Below are 22,143 nucleotides of genomic sequence, written 5' to 3' on the forward strand. Positions count from 1 at the left end.
TGCTGAGTGAAAAGGGACCAAGTGATGGGAAATGGAGAGGAATTTAAACCCTTTGCCCCCTGCCCGCCCCCCCAACCAAAGAGCTAATGTCAATTCTGCACCCTCCCCTTTCAAAGAAAATAGGTGCAATGAGTAGGCCATTCGGCCCTTGAGCCTGCACCACCATTTTATATAATCTTAGCTGATCATGCACTTTCGGTATCTCAGTCCTGCTTTCTCTCCATATCCTTTGATCCCTTTGGCCGCAAGGGCCACGTCCAGCTCCCCCTTGAACATATCTAACGAACCGGCCCCAACAGCTTTCTGTGGTAGATAATTCCACAGGTTCACAACTCTCTGAGTGAAGAAGTTCTTCCTCATCTCAGTTCCGAATGGCTTACCCCATATTCTTAGACTGTGACTCCTTAGTTCTGGACTTACCCAACATTGGGAACATTCTTCCCGTATCTAGCCTGTCCAGTCCATCAGGATTTTATATGTTTCTATGAGATCCCCTCTCATTCTTCTAAATTCCAGTGAGTACAAGCCCAGTCGACCCAGTCTCTCTCCCCTATGTACTCTATGAATTTGATTTGATTTATTATTGTCACATGTAATGGTATACAGTGGAAAATATTGTTTCTTGTGCGCTATGTAGAGAAAGCATACCGTTCAGAGAGAAGGAAAGGAGAAAGTGCAGAATATAGTGTTACAGTCACATAGCTAGGGTGTAGAGAAAGATCAACTTAATATAAGGCAGGTCCATTCAAAAGTCTGACAGCAGCAGGGAAGAAGCTGTTCTTGAGTCGGTTGGTACGTGACCTCAGACTTTTGTGTCTTTTTCCTTACGGAAGAAGGTGAAAGAGAGAATCTCTGGGCTGCGTGGGGTCCTTGATTATGCTGGCTGCTTTGCCGAGGCAGCAGGAAGAGTAGACGGAGTCAATGGATTGGAGGCTGGTTTGAGCGATGGATTGGGCTACATTCAGAATCCTTTGTAGTTCCTTGCGGTCTTGGGCAGAGCAGGAGCCATACCAAGCTGTGATACAATCAGAAAGAATGCTTTCTATGGTTCATCTGTAAAAGTTGGTGAGAGTCATAGCTGACATGCCAAATTTCCTTAGTCTCCTGACAAAGTAGAAGCGTTGGTGGGCTTTCTTAACAATAGAGTCCGCATGGAGGGACCTGGACAGGTTGTTGGTGATCTGGACACTTAAAAACTTGAAGCTCTTGACCACTCTACTTTGTCCCCATTGATGTAGGTAGGGGCATGCCCTCCACTATGCTTCCTGAAGAAGGAACTATATATATAAAAGACAGTTCTAACCACCACCTATTAATTATCTGGTACAAAGAACAATACAGCACAGGAACAGGCCCTTCGGCCCTCCAAGCCCGCGCCGCTCCCCGGTCCAGGATTGAATCCTGAATCCAGGATCCCCGCCCAATTTTCCAGCCTATCTACATACCAATATCCTATCCACCGAGCTGTCCCTCACAGCTACGATGCTTTGTTCATTACAACCTATTAACTCACCCCCACCCCCCCATTCCAGACCATGTGATCTCCAGGGAGAGGCGAAAACCCAGAGTGAAAACCCCAGGGCCAATATGGGGAAAAAAAAATCTGGGAAATTCCTCTCCGACCCCCTGAGGCGATCGAAACGAGTCCAGGAGATCACAATGGCCCTGATCGGAAAATGCTTCCCAACCCTAGTCATTTCCACTTCCACGAACACCATATGAATTCCCTGCCCCCGAGACCGGTTCCCAACTATCCGCAGTCTGGCACCAGCAAGATGATCATAGAATGAAGCCTTGAAACGAGAAACAAGGAACAATTAGCCTGCGCCGCTCCCTGGTCCAAACTAGACCACTCTTTTGTATCCCTCCATTCCCACTCCGTTCATATAGCTGTCTAGATAAGTCTTAAACGTTCCCAGTGTGTCCGCCTCCACCACCTTGCCCGGCAACACATTCCAGGCCCCCACGACCCTCTGTGTGAAATATGTCCTTCTGATATCTGTGTTAAACCTCCCCCCCTTCACCTTGAACCTATGACCCCTCGTGAACGTCACCACCGACCCGGGGAAAAGCTTCCCACCGTTCACCCTATCTATGCCTTTCATAATTTTATACACCTCTATTAAGTCTCCCCTCATCCTCCGTCTTTCCAAGGAGAACAACCCCAGTTTCCCCAATCTCTCCTCATAACCAAGCCCCTCCATACCAGGCAACATCCTGGTAAACCTCCTCTGTACTCTCTCCAAAGCCTCCACGTCCTTCTGGTAGTGTGGCGACCAGAACTGGACGCAGTATTCCAAATGCGGCCGAACCAACGTTCTATACATCTGCAACATCAGACCCCAACTCTTATACTCTATGCCCCGTCCTATAAAGGCAAGCATGCCATATGCCTTCTTCACCACCTTCTCCACCTGTGACGTCACCTTCAAAGATCTGTGGACTTGCACACCCAGGTCCCTCTGCGACTCTACACCCTTTATGGTTCTTCCATTTATCGTGTAGCTCCTCCCTACATTATTCCCACCAAAATGCATCACTTCGCATTTATCAGGATTGAACTCCATCTGCCATTTCCTTGCCCAAATTTCCAGCCTATCTATATCCTTCTGTAGCCTCTGACAATGTTCCTCACTATCTGCAAGTCCTGCCAGTTTTGTGTCGTCCGCAAACTTACTGATCACCCCAGTTACTCCTTCTTCCAGATCATTTATATAAATCACAAACAGCAGAGGTCCCAATACAGAGCCCTGCGGTACACCACTAGTCACAGGCCTCCAGCCGGAAAAAGACCCTTCCACTACCACCCTCTGTCTTCTATGACCAAGCCAGTTCTCCACCCATCTAGCCACCTCCCCCTTTATCCCATGGGATCCAACCTTTTTCACTAGCCTACCATGAGGGACTTTGTCAAACGCTTTACTAAAGTCCATATAGACAACTTTTCTCACAGTGCATGGAGTTCAAAATCTTCAACTTTTTTCCAAAAGTCCCTCCATGGTATCATCCGAGCTTATCCATGGGGAGCTGGTGGTGTAGTGGTATTGTCACTGGTGTCCAATGATGACCTCTGCTGTCCTTACCTGGTCTGATCTACATGTGACTCCAGACCCGCAGCAATGTGATTGACATTTAATTGCCCTCTTCAGTGGTCCAATAAGCCACTCAGTTCAAGGACAATTAGGGATGGGCAACAAATGCTGGTCTTGCCAGCGATGCACACATGCAAGAACATTTTTTTTATTTATCCATTCCAATCCTGCCATTCCTTTGTCCCAAACTGTGCCCTCATCCACTGGTGATCTAAGTCTAAGAATCTTTTCCTTGCTGCCTCTCTCCCTATCGTTAAAAAGCAAAACTACTTGGACAGTTCTCTTAACTCTTCCACCAGTAAAGGGTGGCACAGTGGTTAGCATTGCTGCCTCACAGCGCCAGGGTTCGATTCCCAGCTTGGGTCACTGTCTGTGTGCAGTTTGGACATTCTCCCTGTGTCTGCATTGGTTTCCTCCGGTTTCCTCCCACAGTCCAAAGATGTGCGGGTTAGGTGGATTGGCCATGCTAAATTCCCCCTTAGTGTCAGAGGGACTAGCTAGGGTAAATGCATGGGGTTACGGGGAGAGTGCCTGGGTGGGATTGTGGTCAGTACAGGCTCGATGGGCCGAATGGCCTCCTTCTGCACTGTAGGATTCTATGATTCTACTCACAGCACTCAGTGCTGTTAGGGAGGAAGTTCCAGTATTTTGACCCAGCGACAGTGAAGTAACGGCGATAAATTTCCAAGTCCATGTATTTCCATATATTTACTGCAATTGTATAGGGCGTTGGTGAGGCCGCACCTGGAGCATTGTGTACAGTTTTGGTGTACTTATCTGAGGAAGGATGTCCTTGCTAAAGAGGGAGTACAGCGAAAGTTTACCAGGCTGATTCCTGGGATGGCAGGTCTGTCATATGAGGAGAGACTAAGTCGGTTCGGATTATATTCACTGGAGTTTAGAAGAGTGAGAGGGGATCTCATAGAAACTTATAAAATTCTAATATGGTTAGATAGGGTAGATTCAGAAAGAATGTTCTCGATGTTGGGGGAGTCCAGAACTAGGAGTCATAGTTTGAGGATAAGGGGTAAACCTTTCAGAACTGAGGTGAGGAGAAATTTCTTCACCCAGAGGGCGGTGAATGTGTGGAATTCACTCCCACAGAATGTAGTTGAGGCCAAAACGTTGTCTGATTTCAAGAAGAAATTAGATATAGCTCGTGGGGCTAAAGGGAACAAGTGTATGGGGGCAAGGGGGAATCAGGATATTGAATTTGATGATCAGCTATGATCAAAATGTACGGCGGAGCAGGCTTGAAGGGCCGAATGGCCTCCTCCGGTTTCTAGTTTCTATGTTTTCTATGTTAAGTCAAGATGATGTGTGATTTGGAGGAGAACTTACAGGTGGTGGAGTTCCCATGTATTTGCTGCCCTTGTCCTTCTAGATGGTGGAGGTCATGGCTTTGGTAGGTGCTATTGAAGGAGGCTGGTAAGTTGGTGCAGTGAATTCTTTTAGATAAATGGTACTGTTGACACTGTGGGCCGGTGGTGAAGGGATTGAATGCTTGTGGATGGGGAGCCAATCAAGCAGGCTGCTTTGTCCTGGATGGTGTCAAGCTTCTTGAGTATTGTTGGCGCTGCACTAGGCAAGGGGAGAGTATTCCAACACACTCCTGACTTGTGCTTTGTGGATGGCAGACAGGCTTTGGGGATGGGGCAAAGCACAAAGTCCTAATGCTCAGTTGGAGAGTCAATGCAGACATGATGGGCTGAATGGCTGCCTTCTTGTTACAGCTGTAATAATTCTGTGATTCTGGACCAAGAGATGAGTAATTGTTTTTATTGATTCATTCATGGGACATGGGTGTCACTGGCTGGCCAGCATTTATTACCCATCGCTCGTTGCCTTTGGAGGGCAATTGAGAGTCAACCACATTACTGTGGGTCTGGAGTCACATGTAGGCCAGACCGGGTAAGGACGGCAGATTTCCTTCCCTAAAGGACATTAGTGAACCAGATGGATTTTTCCGACAATCGACAATGGTTTCATGGTCATCAGTAGATTCTTAATTCCAGATATTTTTTATTGAATTCAAATTCCACCATCTGCTGTGGCAGGATTCCAACCTGAGTCCCCAGAACATGAGCTGAGTTTCTGGATTAATAGTCTAGCGATAATACCACTGGGCCATCGCCTCCCCGAGTTTCTCACCATAGAATTCCCAGTCTCTGAGATGGTATTTATTTTGCTGGGTCAGTTAAATTTCAGGTTAAGAATTTGCTAGTGGGGGATTCAGCAATGGTGATGCCATTGAATGTCCTGGGGAGATGGTAGATTCTCTCTTGTTAGAGATGGTCATTGCCTGGCACTTGTGCGGCACGAACGTTACTTGTCAGCCTGAGTCTGAATATTCTCTAGGTATTGCTGCATATGGGCCAAACTACATCTAAGGAGTCATGAATACTGCTGAACATTGTGCAATCATTGCGAATGTCCTTATCATAGAAACCCTACAGCACAGAAAGAGGCCATTCGGCCCATCGAGTCTGCACCGACCACAATCCCACCCAGGGCCTACCCCCATATATTTTACCTACTAATCCCTTTAACCTACGCATTTCAAGACACTAAGGGCAATTTTAGCATGGCCAATCAACCTAACCCGCACATCTTTGGACTGTGGGAGGAAACCGGAGCACCCGGAGGAAACCCACGCAGACACGAGGAGAATGTGCAAACTCCACACAGACAGTGACCCAGCCGGGAATCGAACCCAGGTCTCTGGAGCTGTGAAGCAGCAGTGCTAACCACTGTGCTACCGTGCCGCCCTTATGATGGAGGGAAGCTCATTGACAAAGCAGTTGAAGGTGGTTGGGCCTAGGACACTACCCTGAGGAACTCCTGAATTTTCATGATTTGATAAATGCATCACTTGATGACATTTCTGAGATGTGATAAAACATTACACAAACATTAGTTCCAACAATTAGTTTAGGCCTATACTGTCTGGAACTTAGAAGAATGAGGGGAGATCAAATTGAGGTATACAAGCTGTTAAAAGGTCTCGATAAAGTAGACGTGGAACGGATGCTTCCTCTTGTGGGACATTCTAGGACGAGAGGTCATCGTCTTAGGATAAGGGGTAGCAAATTTAAAACAGAGTTGAGGAGGAACTACTTCTCCCAAAGTGTTGTGAATCTGTGGAATTCGCTATCCCAAAGTGCGGTGCATGCTGGGACAGTGAGTAAATTTAAGGAGGAATTAGGCAGATTTTTAATTGGGAATGGGTTGAAGGGTTATGGGAAGAAGGCAGGAAAATGGGGATGAGGAGCAGATCAGCCATGATCGAATGGCGGAGCGGACTCGATGGGCCGAATGGCCTAATTCTGCTCCTATATCTTATGAGCTTATGAACAACTTGTCTTTATATACCACCTTTAATCCAATTAAGCATCCCAAGGTGCTTCACAGGAGCATATTAAACAAACAATGACTCTGAGCCACAGAGGAGATATTAGTCAAATGACCAAAAGCTTGGTCAGAGAGATAGGTATACAGGAGCACCTTAAAGGAGGGAAGCGAGGTAGAGAGGTCAGGAGGTGTAGAGAGGGAGTTCCAGAGACAGTACAGTCAACCATGATGGAGGATTGAAGTCAAGATTGCTCAAGAGGCCAGACATGGAGGAGTGCAGAGATCTCGGAGGTTACATAGATAGGGGTGGGTGAGACCATGGAGAGATTCGAAAGGAAGGATGAGAACTTTAAAATAAAGATTTTACTTAACCAAGTCCTGGGATAGTTACTATTCATGAATCCTTAAATACACTTTGGCCCATATGCAGCAATATCTGGAGAATATTCAGGCTCAGGCTGACAAGTAACGTTTGTGCTGCACAAGTGCCAGGCAATGACCATCTCGAACAAGAGAGAATCTACCATCTCCCCAGGACATTTAATGGCATTACCATTGCTGAATCATAGAGTCATAGAGGTTTACAGCATGGAAACAGGCCCTTCAGCCCAACTTGTCCATGCCACCCTTTTTTTTAAACCCCTAAGCTAATCCCAATTGCCCGCATTTGGCCCATATCTCTCGATACCCATTGTACCCATGTAACTATCTAAATGCTTTTTAAAAGACAAAATTGTACCCGCCTCTACTACTACCTCTGGTAGCTTGTTCCAGACACTCACCACCCTCTGTGTGAAACAATTGCCCCTCTGAACACTTTTGTATCTCTCCCCTCTCACCTTAAACCTATGCCCTCTAGTTTTAGACTCCCCTACCTTTGGGAAAAGATATTGACTATCTAGCTGATCTGTGCCCCTCATTATTTTATAGACCTCTATAAGGTCATCCCTCAGCCTCCTACACTCCAGAGAAAAAAGTCCCAGTCTATCCAGCCTCTCCTTATAACTCAATCCATCAAGTCCCTGTAGCATCCGAGTAAATCTTTTCTGCACTCTTTCTAATTTAATAATATCCTTTCTATAATAGGGTGACCAGAATTGCACACAGTATTCCAAGTGTGGCCTTACCAATGTCTTGTATAACTTCAACAAGTCGTTCCAACTCCTGTATTCAGTGTTCTGATTGATGAAACCAAGCATGCCGAATGCCTTCTTCATCATTCTGTCCACCTGTGACTCCACTTTCAAGGAGCCATGAACATGAACCCCGAGATCTCTTTGTTCTATAACTTTCCCTAACGCCCTATCATTAACTGAGTAAGTCCAAAGATGTGCGGGTTAGGTTGATTGGCCATGCTAAAATTGCCCCTTAGTGTCCTGAGATGCGTAGGTTAGAGGGATTAGTGGGTAAATATGTAGGGATAAGGGGGGAGGGCCTGGGTAGGACTGTGGTCGGAGCAGACTCGATGGGCCGAATGGCCTCTTTCTGCACTTTAGGGTTTCTACGGTTCTATGATTCTAAGTCCTGCCCTGGTTCAATCTACCAAAATGCATCACCTCGCATTTATCTAAATTAAACTCCATTTGCCATTCGTCAGCCCACTGGCCCAATTGATCAAGATCCCGTTGGAATCGGAGATAACTTTCTTCACTATCCACTATGCCACTAATCTCGGTGTCATCTGCAAACTTACTAACCATGCCTCCTATATTCTCATCCAAATCATTAATATAAATGACAAATAACAGTGGACCCAGCACTGATCCCTGAGGCACACCGCTGATCACAGGCCTCCAGTTTGAAAAACAACTCTACGACCACCCTCTGGCTTCAACGTCGGCATCTCCACATTCTGTCAAGAAGCCAATTTTGTATCCATTTAGATACCTCACCTTGGATCCCGTGAGATTTAACCTTATGCAACAACCGACCATGCAGTACCTTGTTAAAAGCCTTGCTAAAGTCCATGTGGACAACATCAACTGCACTGCCCTCATCTACCTTCTTGGTTACCCCTTCAAAAAACTCAATCAAATTTGTGAGACATGATTTTCCACTCACAAAGCCATGCTGACTGTCCCTAATCAGTCCTTGCGTCTCCAAATGCCTGTAGATCCTGTCTCTCAAAATACCTTCCAACAACTTACCCACCACAGATGTGAGGCTCACTGGCCTGTAGTTCCTAGACTTTTCCCTGCAGCCCTTTTTAAACAAAGGCACAACATTTGCCACTCTCCAATCTTCAGGCACCTCACCCGTCACTATCGATGATTCAAATATGTCGGCTAGGGGACCTGCAATTTTCTCCCTATCCTCCCACAATGTCCTGGGATACACTTCATCAGGTCCCGGGGATTTATCTACCTTGATGCGCTTTGAGACTTCCAGCACCTCCTTCTCTGTAATATGTACACTCCTCAAGATATCACTATTTATTTCCCCAAGTTCTCTAACATCCATGCTTTACTCAATAGTAAATACTGATGAGAAATATTCATTTAGGATCTCATCCATCTCTTGTGGATCCGCACATAGATTACCTTGTTGATCCTTAAGAGGCCCTACTCTCTCCCTTGTCACTCTTTTGCCCTTTATGTATTTGTAGAAGCTCTTTGGATTCTCCTTTGCCTTATCTGCCAAAACAATCTCATGTCCCCTTTTTGCCCTCCTGATTTCTCTCTTAACTCTATTCCTACACCCCCTATACTCTTCAAAAGATTCACTTGATCCCAGCTGCCTATGCATGTCATGTGCCTCTATCTTCTTCTTGACCAGGGCCTCAATATCCCAAGTCATCCAGGGTTCCCTACTTCTGCCAGCTTTGCTCTTCACCCTAAGAGGAATGTGTTTACCCTGAACCCTGGTTAACACACTTTTGAAAGCATGCCACTTACCAGATGTCCCTTTGCCTTCCCACAGACTCCCCCAATTAACTTTTGAAAGTTCCTGCCTCATACCATCAAAATTGGCCTTGCCCCAATTCAGAATTTTAACTTTTGGGCCAGACCTATCATTCTCCATAGTTATCTTAAAACTAATAGAATTATGGTCACTGGTCCCAAAGTGATCCCTCACTAACACTTCTGTCACCTGCCCTTCCTTATTTCCCAAGAGAAGGTCAAGTTTTGCCCCCTCTCTAGTCGGGCCATCCACATACTGAATGAGAAATTCCTCCTGAATACACTCAACAAATTTCTCTCCATCCGACCCTCTAATACTATGGCCGTCCCAGTCAATGTTGGGAAAGTTAAAATCTCTGACTATTACTACCCTATTTTTCTTGGAGCTATCTGTAATCTCCTTACATATTTGCTCCTCAATTTCCTGCCGACTATTTGGGGGCCTATAATACAACCCTGTCAAAGTGATTTCCCCCTTCTCATTTCTCAGTTCTACCCATATAGACACAATGGCCGAACCCTCGGATATATCCCCTCTCATGTTTTCCCTAATCAAAGTGCAACTCCCCCTCCTCTCTTACCTCCTGTTCTATCTTTCCAATAGCATCTGTACCCTGGAACATTGAGCTGCCAGTCCTGTCCCTCCCTTAGCCATGTTTCAGTAATTGCTATAATATCCCAGTCCCACGTACTCATCCGTGCCCTGGGTTCATCGGCCTTGCCCGTCAGGCCTCTTGCATTGAAATAAATGCAGTTTAATCTGGACTTCCCTTGCTCTCTGTCTTGTTTTTGCCTGATCTATCTGGTACTAGGATTACTGACACTGCCTTTACTACTTAATGTGCTCTCTTTAACTTCTGTGCTGTCCTCAAACTTCTCTTCTGTCTCCCTACTGCTTTAGATCCCACCCCCACTATCACATTCTTAACCTGAAATATAACTGCCTCGGTAAACACAGGATGGTTAGGTGAATGGGATTTGGTGCAAGTTTTATTTTTAATTCTTTCATGGGATGTGAGTGACGCTGGCAAGACCCATATTTCATAAAATCATAGAACCTCTACAGTTCAGGAGGCCATTCGGCCCATCAAGCCTGCACCAACAATAATCCCACCCAGGTCCTATCCCAATGACCCCACATATTTACCCTGTCATTCCCCACGAAACTAGGGTAAATTTAGCATGGCCAATCAACCTAACCCGCACATTTTCGGACTGTGAGAGGAAACCGGAGTATCCGGACGAAACCCATGCAGACATGGGGAGACCGTGCAAATTCCACACAGACAGTGACCCAAGCCGGGAATCGAACCGGGTCCCTGGCGCTGTGAGGCAGCAGTGCTTAACTACTGTGTCTATATTTGTTGCCCATCTCCAAATTGCCCTTTAATGGTAGCACTCGAGCAGCAGAGTTTACAGAGGGTTAAATGTGTACGACAGGCCAGGAGTGCATGGGAAGAGTCAAGTCTAAAGGTAACAGAAGGCATGAATGAGGGTTTCAGTAGCAGATGAACTGAGGCAGGGTTGGAGATGGACAATGTTACAGAGGTGGAAATAGGCCCTCTTAATGATAGCTCAGATAGGTGTTTGGAAGTTCATCACAGGGTCAATACAACAGCAAGATTGCAAATAGTTTCGTTCAGATACAGACAACCTCCGGGTTAAGGGATGCAGTCAGTGGCTAGGGACTGGTATTTGTAATGGGAATCAAAGACAATAGTTTCGGTCTTCTCAATATTTAATTGGGGGAAATTTCTGCTCATCCAATACTGAATGTCATAGAATCATAGAGGTTTACAGCCCTTCGGCCCAACTTGTCCATGCCACCCTTTTTTTAAACCACTAATCTAGTTCCAATTGCTTGCGTTTAGCCCATACTTCTCTATACCCATGTTACCCATGTAACTGTCTAAATGCTTTTTAAAAGACAAAATTGTACCCGCCTCGACTACTAGAATTGTTCCAGACACCGCCCTCTGTGTGAAACAATTGCCTCTCTGGACCCTTTTGTATCTCTCCCTTCTACTTTAAACCGATGCCCGCTAGTTTTAGACTCCCCTACCTTTGGGAAAAGATATTGACTATCTAACTGAACTATGCCCCTCAATATTGTATAGACCTTTATAAGATCACCACTAAGTCTCCTACACGCCAGGGAAAAGAGTCCCAGTCTACCCAGCTTCTCCTTAGAACTCAAACCATCAAGTCCCGGTAGCATCCTAGTAAATATTTTCGGCACTCTTTCTAGTTTAATAATATCCTTGCTATTATAGTGACCAGAACTGTACATGGTATTCTAAGTGTGGCCTTATCAATGTCTTGTACAACTTCAACAAGATGCCCCCATCTCCTGTATTCAATGTTCTGACCAATGAAACCAAGCATGCCGAATGCCTTCTTCACCACTCTGTCCACCTGTGACTCCACTTTCAAGGAGCTATGAACCTGTACCCCTAGATCTCTTTGTTCTATAACTCTCCCCAATGCCCTACCATTAACTGAGTAACTCCTGCCCTGTTTCAATCTACCAACATGCATCATCTCGCATCTATCTAACTTAAACTTCATCTGCCACTCATCAGCTCACTGGTCCAATTGATCAAGACCCCTTTGCAATCCTAGATCACCTTCGTCACTGTCCACTATGCCACATAATCTGTCTGATAATTGAGCAACAGTGGAGGGGTCAGAAAGGCAGTGGTCAAGTAAAGCTTGGTGTCATCAGTGTAGGTGTGAAAACTGTAGTTTTGGGTGATATAGCTGAGGGATAGTGTGTAGATGAGAAATGGGAGACGGGAGAAGTATAAATCCTTAGGGACACTGGAACTGATGGTGCAGGAGCAATAAGGGAACTAATTGCAAATGATTCTCTCTCTGCTATTGGATGGACAGGAATGGAAGAAGATGAGAGCAGTGCCAACTGTTTGGACAATAGTGGAGAGGTGTTGGAGAAGGGTGGTTTTGGGGAGACGGTGCTGTAGCTGTATTGTCATTGGACTAGCAATCCAGAGGCCCAGGCTAAAGCTCTGGGGACATGGGATTAAATCCAGATCCTGCCATGGCAGCTGGTAGAATTTAAAGTCAATTAATATATCTGGAATTAAAAGATAGTCTCAATTATTAGCGGGGTAAATTTGTGGGGTAATGGGGTTAGGGCCTGAGCAAGGTGCTCTGTCAGAGAGTCAGTCGAATGGCTCCCTTCTGCACATGTTGGGATTTTATGATCTATTCTATGAAACTATCGCCTGATGTCCTTTAGGGAAAGAAATCTGCTGTCCTTACCCGGTCTGGCCTACATGTGACTCAGGAACCACAGCAATGTGGCTGACTCTCTGAAAATGGCCGAGCAAGCCACTCAGTTCAAGAACAGTACAGCACAGGAAACAGGCCCTTCGGCCCTCCAAGCCTGTGCCGCTCCTTGGTCCAACATTACTGATGTCATTGCTGTTACATAGGTGAATGGAGCAGACATTTTGCACAGAACAAGATCCCATCACTGGAACAAATAATGAATTAAACACATGGTGATTGAGAGGAATGTTGGCTCAGTTGTTAGGAGAATTTCCTGTCCTTAAAATATCAGAGAAGCTCCTGTAATTCCCAGTGATCCAGTTGGGTTGTCCTACAAATCAGGAATATTCCAGCTTGGTTCCAGTTGGTGCTGACTTTAATTGACACGACAGTGAGGTTCTGTTTGGGCTGCATAGGGTAAAAAAATCCAAATTTCCTGCTTTCCATCATTCTCTGCCTCCACTGAATAGCTCAGTGCATTGACATTGGACAAGGAAACATAGTGTCCACAGTCTGGCCCTACTCTGTAGCCAGAAAATCAATACTACACAGCATTCTGAATTTACATCTCCTTCAATAAGTGATTTACCTCTATAACATCTCCATCAACTACAAAGGGTCATGAACGAAGCCCAGTCCATCACGCAAACCAGCCTCCCATCCATTGACTCCATCTACACTTTCCGCTGCTTCGGAAAAGTAACCAGTATAATCAAGGATTCCCCCCACAGTCCAAAGATGTGCAGGTTAGGTGGATTGGCTACAGTAAGTTACCCCTTAGTGTCCAGAGAGGCGTACATTAGGTTGATTAGCCATAGTAAATGTGCTGGGTTACGGGGATAGGGTGGGGGGAGGGGGGATGCTGGGTAAGATGCTCTTTCAGAGGGTCACTACAGACTCAATGGCCCGAATCGCCTCTTTTTGCACTTTAGGAATACTTTTGATTGAGAGGAATTACTATTGTAACGTATTATTGTCATGTTATTATAGTGAAAAGTATTGTTTCTTGCATGCTATACAAACAAAATGTACTGTTCAAAGGGTACATGGGAGAAAAGGAAAGGAGAGGGCGCAGAATATAGTGTTACAGTCATAGCTAGGTGTAGAGAAACATCAGCTTAATATATGGTAGGTCCATTCAAAAGTCTGATGGCAGTAGGAAAGAAGCTGTTCTTGAGTCGGTTGGTACGTGATCTCCAATTCGATCTCCAATCTCCTCCAATTCGATTTTCAAATTTGCTGACGACCACCACCGTAGTGGGTCGGATCTCACACAATGACGAGACAGAGTACAGGAATGAGATAGAGAATATGGTGAACTGGTGTGGCAACAATAATCTCTCCCTCAATGTCAACAAAATGAAGGAGATTGTCATCGACTTCAGGAAGCATAAAGGAGAACATGCCCCTGTCTACATCAACGGGGACGAAGTAGAAAGTGTCGAAAGCTTCAAGTTTTTATGTGTCTAGATCACCAACAACCTGTCCTGGTCCCCCCATGCTGACACTATAATTAAGAAAGCCCACCAACGCCTCTACTTTCTCAGAAGGCTAAGGAAATTTGGCATGTCAGCTACAACTTTCACCAACTTTTACAGATGCACCATAGAAAGCATTCTTTCTGGTTGTAACGCAGCTCGGTATGGCTCCGGCTCTGCAAGGAACTACAAAAGGTCATGACTGTAGCCCAATCCATCACGCAAACCAGCCTCCCATCCATTGACTCTGTCCACACTTCCCGATGCCTCAGCAAAGCAGCCAGCATTATTAAGAATCCCACGCACCCTGGACATTCTTTCTTCCACCTTTTTTCTTCGGGAAAAAGATACAAAAGTCAGGTACCAACTGACCCAAGAACTGCTTCTTCCTTGCTGCTGTCAGACTTTTGAATGGACTTAGCTTGCATTAAGTTGATCTTTCTCTACACCCTAGCTATGACTGTAGCACTACATTCTGCACTCTCTCCTTTCCTTCTCTTTGAACGGTATGTTTTGTCTTATAGTGCGCAAGAAACAATACTTTTCATGTATGTTAATGCATGTGACAATAATAAATCAAATCAACGGATCTTTTTCCCGACGGAAGGTGAAAGAAGAGTATGTCTGGGGTGCATGGAGTCCTTGAATCCCGACAGTGCAGAAGGAGGCCATTCGGCTCATCGAGTCTGCATTGACCACAATCCCACCCAGGCCCTCTTCCCGTAAACCCACAGATTTACCCTGCTAATCCCCCTGACACTAGGGTCAATTTAGCATGGCCGATCCATCCAACCTGCACATCTTTGGACTATGGGAGGAAACTGGAGAACCCGGAGGAAACCCACACAGACGTGGGGAGAACGTGCAAACTCCACAGGCAGTGACCCGAGGCTGGAATTGAACCCAGGTCCCTGAGGCTGCAGTCTAACCATTGGCTGCTTTTCCAAGCTTGTGGCTTGTGCTACCAAATAAACCTGTTGGACTTTATTTAATCTGGTGTTGTGAGACTTCTTACTATGCTTTGCCGAGGCAGCGGGAAGTGTAGACAGAGTCAATGGATGGGAGGCTGATGGATTGGGCTACATTCACGACCCTTTGTAGTTCCTTGCAGTCTTGGGCAGAGCAGGAGCCATACCAAGCTGTGATACAACCAGAAAGAATGCTTTCTATGGTGCATCTGTTAAAGATGAAAGTCTGTGTTTCTAAATGTTGTTGCAGAGTGATTGGGAGGTGGGGGAATGTGATCAGGAAACGCTGCTCAAAGTGATGAACAAAGTCTGGGTTTGTTTATTCCCAAAGCCTCAGGGAAGGAGGGGGTTCAGAGAGAGGGCCTCTTTTCCCGCCCCTGTGACGTCACCAAGGATATCACATGACAGGCCGCGGGGCGTTCCCAGAGCTGCGTCACGTGGCGGCGCCGCCTGGACGTCAGCGCGCAGGCGGCCCGGACGTCAGCGCGCAGGCGACCCGGACGTCAGCGCGCAGGCGGCCCGGACGTCAGCGCGCAGGCGGCCCGGACGTCAGCGCGCAGGCGGCCCGGACGTCAGCGCGCAGGCGGCCCGGACGTCAGCGCGCTAGACGTGCTCCGCAACGTCAGGACGCAGGCGGCCTGGACACTGCGTGCCTGTCGCGCAGGCGCTCTTCCCCAATGGCCGCCATGGAGATCTGGCTCCGTCAGCGACTCCCTGACTCCCGGCTCTGGGCTGTGAACTTGCCGCCGGGCTCCACAGGCCTACAACTCAAACAGCGCTGCTGCCAGCAGGAGGTGAGTGAGCTGCTCTTCTGCCACCCCGGGGAATGACCCCTCCTCCCCAGTGGGTCACTTGCCCCCCCCCCCCCCCCCCAGTGGGTCACTTGCCCCCCCAAACCCCCTCCATTACAGTCAGTTCAGCAAACCTCAGTACCCCAGGCAATGAGCAAAGCTGATTGAATGTTATCATCAATGGGTTATAAAAGTAGGGAGGTTATGCTTCAGTTGTACAGGGAATTGGTGAGACCAGACCTGCAGTACTGTGTACAGTATTCATCTCCTTATATAAATACATTAGAAACAGTTCAGAGAAGGTTTACTAGACTAACACCAGGAATGGCCGGGTTGTCTTATAAGGGAAGGCTGGAGGTGTTAGTTTTGTAGAGTTTAGAAGATGACTTCAGAATCACAGGATACTGCAGAGCAGAAGAGGCCCTTCGGCCCATCAAATCTGCATGAAAGGTGCTGACCTGCCCACCTCATCCCACTTGCCAGCACTTGGCCCATGGCCCTGAATGTTACGACGTGCCAAGTGCTCATCCAGGTACTTTTTAAAGGATGTGAGGCATCCCGCCTCCACCACCCTCCCAGGCAGCGCATTCCAGACTGTCACCACCCTCACAGACAGGCAAGAGCACCTGATTGAAACCTTTCAGATTCGGGGGTATTGACATGGTGGACCTGGAGAGGATGTTTCTGTTTGTCAGAGAATCTGGAACTAGGGTGACTGCTTAAGAATAATGGTAGTCATGATGTGGAGATGCCGGCGTTGGACTGGGGTAAACACAGTAAGAAGTTTAACAACACCAGGTTAAAGTCCAACAGGTTTATTTGGTAGCAAAAGCCACACAAGCTTTCGGAGCTCTAAGCCCCTTCTTCAGGTGAGTGAGAATTCTGTTCACAAACAGAGCTTATAAAGACACAGACTCAATTTACATGAATAATGGTTGGAATGCGAATACTTACAACTAATCAAGTCTTTAAGAAACGAAACAATGTGAGTGGAGAGAGCATCAAGACAGGCTAAAAAGATGTGTATTGTCTCCAGACAAGACAGCCAGTGGAACTCTGCAGGTCCACGCAACTGTGGGAGTTACAAATAGTGTGACATGAACCCAATATCCCGGTTGAGGCCGTCCTCGTGTGTGCGGAACTTGGCTATCAGTTTCTGCTCAGCGACTCTGCGCTGTCGTGTGTCGCGAAGGCCGCCTTGGAGAACGCTTACCCGAATATCAGAGGCCGAATGCCCGTGACCGCTGAAGTGCTCCCCAACAGGAAGAGAACAGTCTTGCCTGGTGATTGTCGAGCGGTGTTCATTCATCCGTTGTCGCAGCGTCTGCATAGTTTCCCCAATGTACCATGCCTCGGGACATCCTTTCTTGCAGCGTATCAGGTAGACAACGTTGGCCGAATTGCAAGAGTATGTACCGTGTACCTGGTGGATGGTGTTCTCACGTGAGATGATGGCATCTGTGTCGATGATCCGGCACGTCTTGCAGAGGTTGCTGTGGCAGGGTTGTGTGGTGTCATGGTCACTGTTCTCCTGAAGGCTGGGTAGTTTGCTGCGGACAATGGTCTGTTTGAGGTTGTGCGGTTGTTTGAAGGCAAGAAGTGGGGGTGTGGGGATGGCCTTGGCGAGATGTTCGTCTTCATCAATGACATGTTGAAGGCTCAGGAGGAGATGCCGTAGCTTCTCCGCTCCGGGGAAGTACTGGACAACGAAGGGTATTCTGTCCACTGTGTCCCATGTTTGTCTTCTGAGGAGGTCGGTGCGGTTTTTCGCTGTGGCGCGTTGGAACTGTTGATCAATGAGTCTAGCGCCATATCCTGTTCTTATGAGGGCATCTTTCAGCGTCTGGAGGTGTCTGTTGCGATCCTCCTCATCCGAGCAGATCCTGTGTATACGGAAGGCTTGTCCGTAGGGGATGGCTTCTTTAACGTGTTTAGGGTGGAAGCTGGAGAAGTGGAGCATCGTGAGGTTATCCGTGGGCTTGCGGTACAGTGAGGTGCTGAGGTGACCGTCCTTAATGGAGATGCGTGTGTCCAAGAATGCAACCGATTCCGGAGAGTAGTCTATGGTGAGCCTGATGGTGGGATGGAACTTGTTGATGTCATCATAGAGTTGTTTCAGTGATTGTTCACCATAAGTCCAAAGGAAGAAAATGTCATCGATGTATCGAGTGTATAGCATCGGTTGAAGGTCCCGTGCGGTGAAGAAGTCTTGTTCGAACCTGTGCATGAAGATGTTGGCATATTGAGGTGCGAATTTGGTCCCCATGGCTGTTCCGTGTGTCTGGATGAAGAACTGGTTGTTGAAGGTGAAGATATTGTGGTCCAGGATGAAGCGACAACGGATGAATGAACACCGCTCGACAATCACCAGGCAAGACTGTTCTCTTCCTGTTGGGGAGCACTTCAGCGGTCACGGGCATTCGGCCTCTGATATTCGGGTAAGCGTTCTCCAAGGCGGCCTTCGCGACACACGACAGCGCAGAGTCGCTGAGCAGAAACTGATAGCCAAGTTCTGCACACACGAGGACGGCCTCAACCGGGATATTGGGTTCATGGCACACTATTTGTAACCCCCACAGAGTTTCACTGGCTGTCTTGTCTGGAGACAATACACATCTTTTTAGCCTGTCTTGATGCTCTCTCCACTCACATTGTTTCGTTTCTTAAAGACTTGATTAGTTGTAAGTATTCGCATTCCAACCATTATTCATGTAAATTGAGTCTGTGTCTTTATAAGCTCTGTTTGTGAACAGAATTCCCTCTCACCTGAAGAAGGGGCTTAGAGCTCCGAAAGCTTGTGTGGCTTTTGCTACCAAATAAACCTGTTGGACTTTAACCTGGTGTTGTTAAACTTCTTACTAAGAATAATGGGTCAGTCATTTAAGATGGAGATGAGGCAAATTTTTTTCTGAGGGTTGTGTGTTTCTGGAACTCTTCCTCAAAAGAGTCTTTGAATATTTTTAAGATAGGTAGATTCTTGATTCACAAGGGGTGATACGTTTCTGAAGTAGGCAGAAATGTGGGATTGCGGTTACAATTAGATCAGCTATGAGCAGGCTCGAGGGGCTGAGGGCCCACTCCTAGTTCACATGTTCATATGTAATACACTGACTCCCACACTAGAACAAAGCACAGGAACAGGCCCTTTGGCCCTCCAAGCCTGCGCCGATCATGATGCCTGTCTAAACTAAAACCGTATGCATTACGGAATCCGTATCCTTCCGTTCCCATCCTATTCATGTATTCGTCTAGTTGCCCCTTAAATGCCACTATTATACCTGCTCCCACCACCTCCCCAGGCAGTGCGTTCCAGACATTCACCACCCTCTGTGAAAAAACTTGCCTTGCCACATCTCTAAACTTTTCCCCACACTTTAAACCTATGTCCCCTGGTACTTGACTTTTCTACCCTAGGAAAGAGTATCTGACTATCCACTCTGTCCATGCCACTCATTATCTTGTAAACCTCTATCAGGTCACCGCATAACCTCTGTTGTTCCAGTGAGAACAAACCGAGTTCATCCAACCTCTCCTCATAGCTCATACCTTCCAGACCAAGCAACATCCTAGTAAACTTCTTCTGTACCCTCTCCGAAGCATCCACATGCTTTTGGTAGTGTGCCGACCAGAATTGTACACCATATTCTAAATGAGGCCTAACTAACGTTCTGTACAGCTGCAGCATGACCTGCCACTTTTGTACTCAATGCCCCGACCGATGAAGGTAAGCATGCTGTATGCCTTCTTGACTACCTTATCCACCTGCATTGCCACTTTCAGTGATCGGTGGACATGTATGCCCAGATTTCTCTCTGCCTGCTAATACTCCGAAGGATACTACCATTTACTGTATACATCCTACATGCATTGGACCTTCCAAAATGCATTATCTCACACTTTGAATGCACTTCATAAATAGTTGTAAGGACTCGGAATCAGAATCACAGAATCTTTACAGTGCAGAAGGAGGCGGTTCAGCCTATCGAGTCTGCACTGGCTCTCTGAAAGCACATTCTATCTAGTTCCACTCCCCTGCCTTATCTCGTAACCTTGCATATTCTTGCTATCCAATTCATTTTTGAATCCCTCAATTTAACCTGCCTCCACCACACACTCAGGAATTTAGATCCAAACTCCAACCACCCTCTGGGTGAAAAAAATTCCTTGCTCCACTTTACACCTTTTGCCAAATATTTTGAATCTTTTCTAGTTCTTGATGCTGTCTTGAGTGGGAACAGTTTCTCACTGTTTACCCTGCCTGTACCCCTCGGGATCTTGAATATCTTTATCAAGTCTCCTCTCAGCCTTCTTTTCCCCTCTCCAATCTATCCTCATAGCTACTGTTCTTCATCCCGGGAATCATTCTTGTGAATCTCCTCTGTACACTCTCCAATATCTTCACATCCTCCCTCCAGTCTGGTACCCAGAATCGGACGCAGTACTCCAGTGAGGCATAACCAGTGTCTGATGCAAGTTCAACAGGGCGGCACGGTAGCACAGTGGTTAGCACTGCTGCTTCACAGCTCCAGGGTCCCGGATTCAATTCCTGTGGAGTTTGCACATTCTCCTCGTGTCTGCGTGGGTTTCCTCCGAGTGCTCCGGTTTCCTCCCACAGTCCAAAGATGTGCGGGTTAGGTTGATTGGCGAGGTTAAAAATTGCCCCTTAGAGTCCTGTGATGCGTAGGTTAGTGGGATTAGTGGGTAAATATGTGGGGGTAGGGCCTGGGTGGGATTGTGGTTGGTGCAGACTCGATGGGCCGAATGGCCTCCTTCTGCACTGTAGGGTTTCTATGATCCTTCCTCTTGTACTCAATATCCCTATTAGTAAAGTTTTTATTAATGCTTTATTAACTACTTTGTCAAATTGCACTGTCATCTGTACATATACACTGAGATCCCTCTCTTCCTGCACTCCCTTCAGAGTTTCTCCCTTTATTTTATTTTATTTTATCCATATTCTTCCTGCTAAAATGAATCACCTCACATTTCTCTGCATTGAACATTTCTCAGTAAGAAGTTTAACAACACCAGGTTAAAGTCCAACAGGTTTATTTGGTAGCAAAAGCGTTTGCTACCAAAGAAGCCTGTTTGACTTTAACCTGGTGTTGTTAAACTTCTTACTGTGTTTACCCCAGTCCAACGCCGGCATCTCCACATCTTGAACATTTCTGCCACTTGTCTGCCCAGGCCACCAACATGTCAATATCCTTTTGATATTCAAGACTCTCCTCATCACAGTTGACAATGTTTCCAATCTTTTTCATCTGCAAATTTTGAAATCATGTCCCGAACACCACAGTCTAGGTTGTTAATATATATCAGGAAGAGTAAGAGTCCTGTAGACGGGGTTTCCTCTCGAGGCTATGTATAGCTACTAAAGCTATTACAAAGACTCAAAAATACAGTGTACAGATATTGAAGACATGACTTTATTTAACCAAACGATCGAATGGGAGAATAATATGAGGAAGCCCTGCACTCAAGGTACAGAAAGCGGGCAGCCGGATATCAGTCTGAAGAACAATGCCCCTGTGAAGGCAATTATACATTCCCAAAATCATATTGCCCACCTTTCCTGTGGGCATTATCCAGTAAACATTAATACAAATCAGTCAATAGTCATCCTGTCATTTACTCCAGCTAATAACAACACACATCATGACCTAATGGGATTTAATTTGTTATTAAATTATGGATGTTACCTCCCTTCTGTTGCCCAGCGATATGGAACGCTGGACAATGAAATGATTCCCAATGAATTGAACCCATGTGACTCTCATCCGACCCTGAGAGATTCTTCATGTCTGCTCACCACCTGCATTATCTCTCGGAGTTGTATGACCCTATTCATAAGGCTAACATTGGTAGCCATCTTGTTCCCGACCGCTGCTGATGGCATTACTGCTTTCAGTGGAACTATTGTTCCTTCCCTCTCTCCGTATTTTGTCACTGACTGAAGTTTCACAAAATGTAACCAAAAGCAAAACACATCCATCTTGTAAATTCAAAATACATGTTTTAAATGAGAAATATTTGTTAATTATACAGAGCTGTCTTCTATGGTAACAGCCCTGGCTGGCTTATGTTCCCATAGTCATTCTGCGAGCTAGAGTTTTACTCATAAGTCTGTTGTGTGGCACTGTACCAAATACCTTTTGAAAAGCCATATACACCACATCAACTGTGTTTACCCTTATCAACCTCCTCAAAAAACTCCAGCAAGTGAGTTGAACATGATTTTCCCTCAATGAATCCATGCTGGCTTTCCTTAG

The 22,143-nt window shown here is 46.4% G+C and overlaps 1 protein-coding gene across 2 annotated transcripts in view; it reads left to right on the forward strand.

The window, feature by feature from the left end:
- Window positions 1-15,710: 15,710 nt before the first annotated feature.
- sde2 (SDE2 telomere maintenance homolog (S. pombe)) overlaps window positions 15,711-22,143 on the forward strand; it is a 46,008-nt gene continuing 39,575 nt past the window's right edge. For both annotated transcript variants that reach the window (XM_078212198.1, XM_078212197.1), the window contains exon 1: window positions 15,711-15,874. In XM_078212198.1, coding sequence (XP_078068324.1) covers window positions 15,758-15,874 — 117 coding nt within the window. In that variant the 5' untranslated portion in view covers window positions 15,711-15,757. The remainder of the gene's footprint in view (window positions 15,875-22,143) is intronic.

The sequence above is a fragment of the Mustelus asterias genome, chromosome 5, assembly GCF_964213995.1.
Source record: "Mustelus asterias chromosome 5, sMusAst1.hap1.1, whole genome shotgun sequence".
Lineage (NCBI taxonomy): Eukaryota > Metazoa > Chordata > Chondrichthyes > Carcharhiniformes > Triakidae > Mustelus > Mustelus asterias.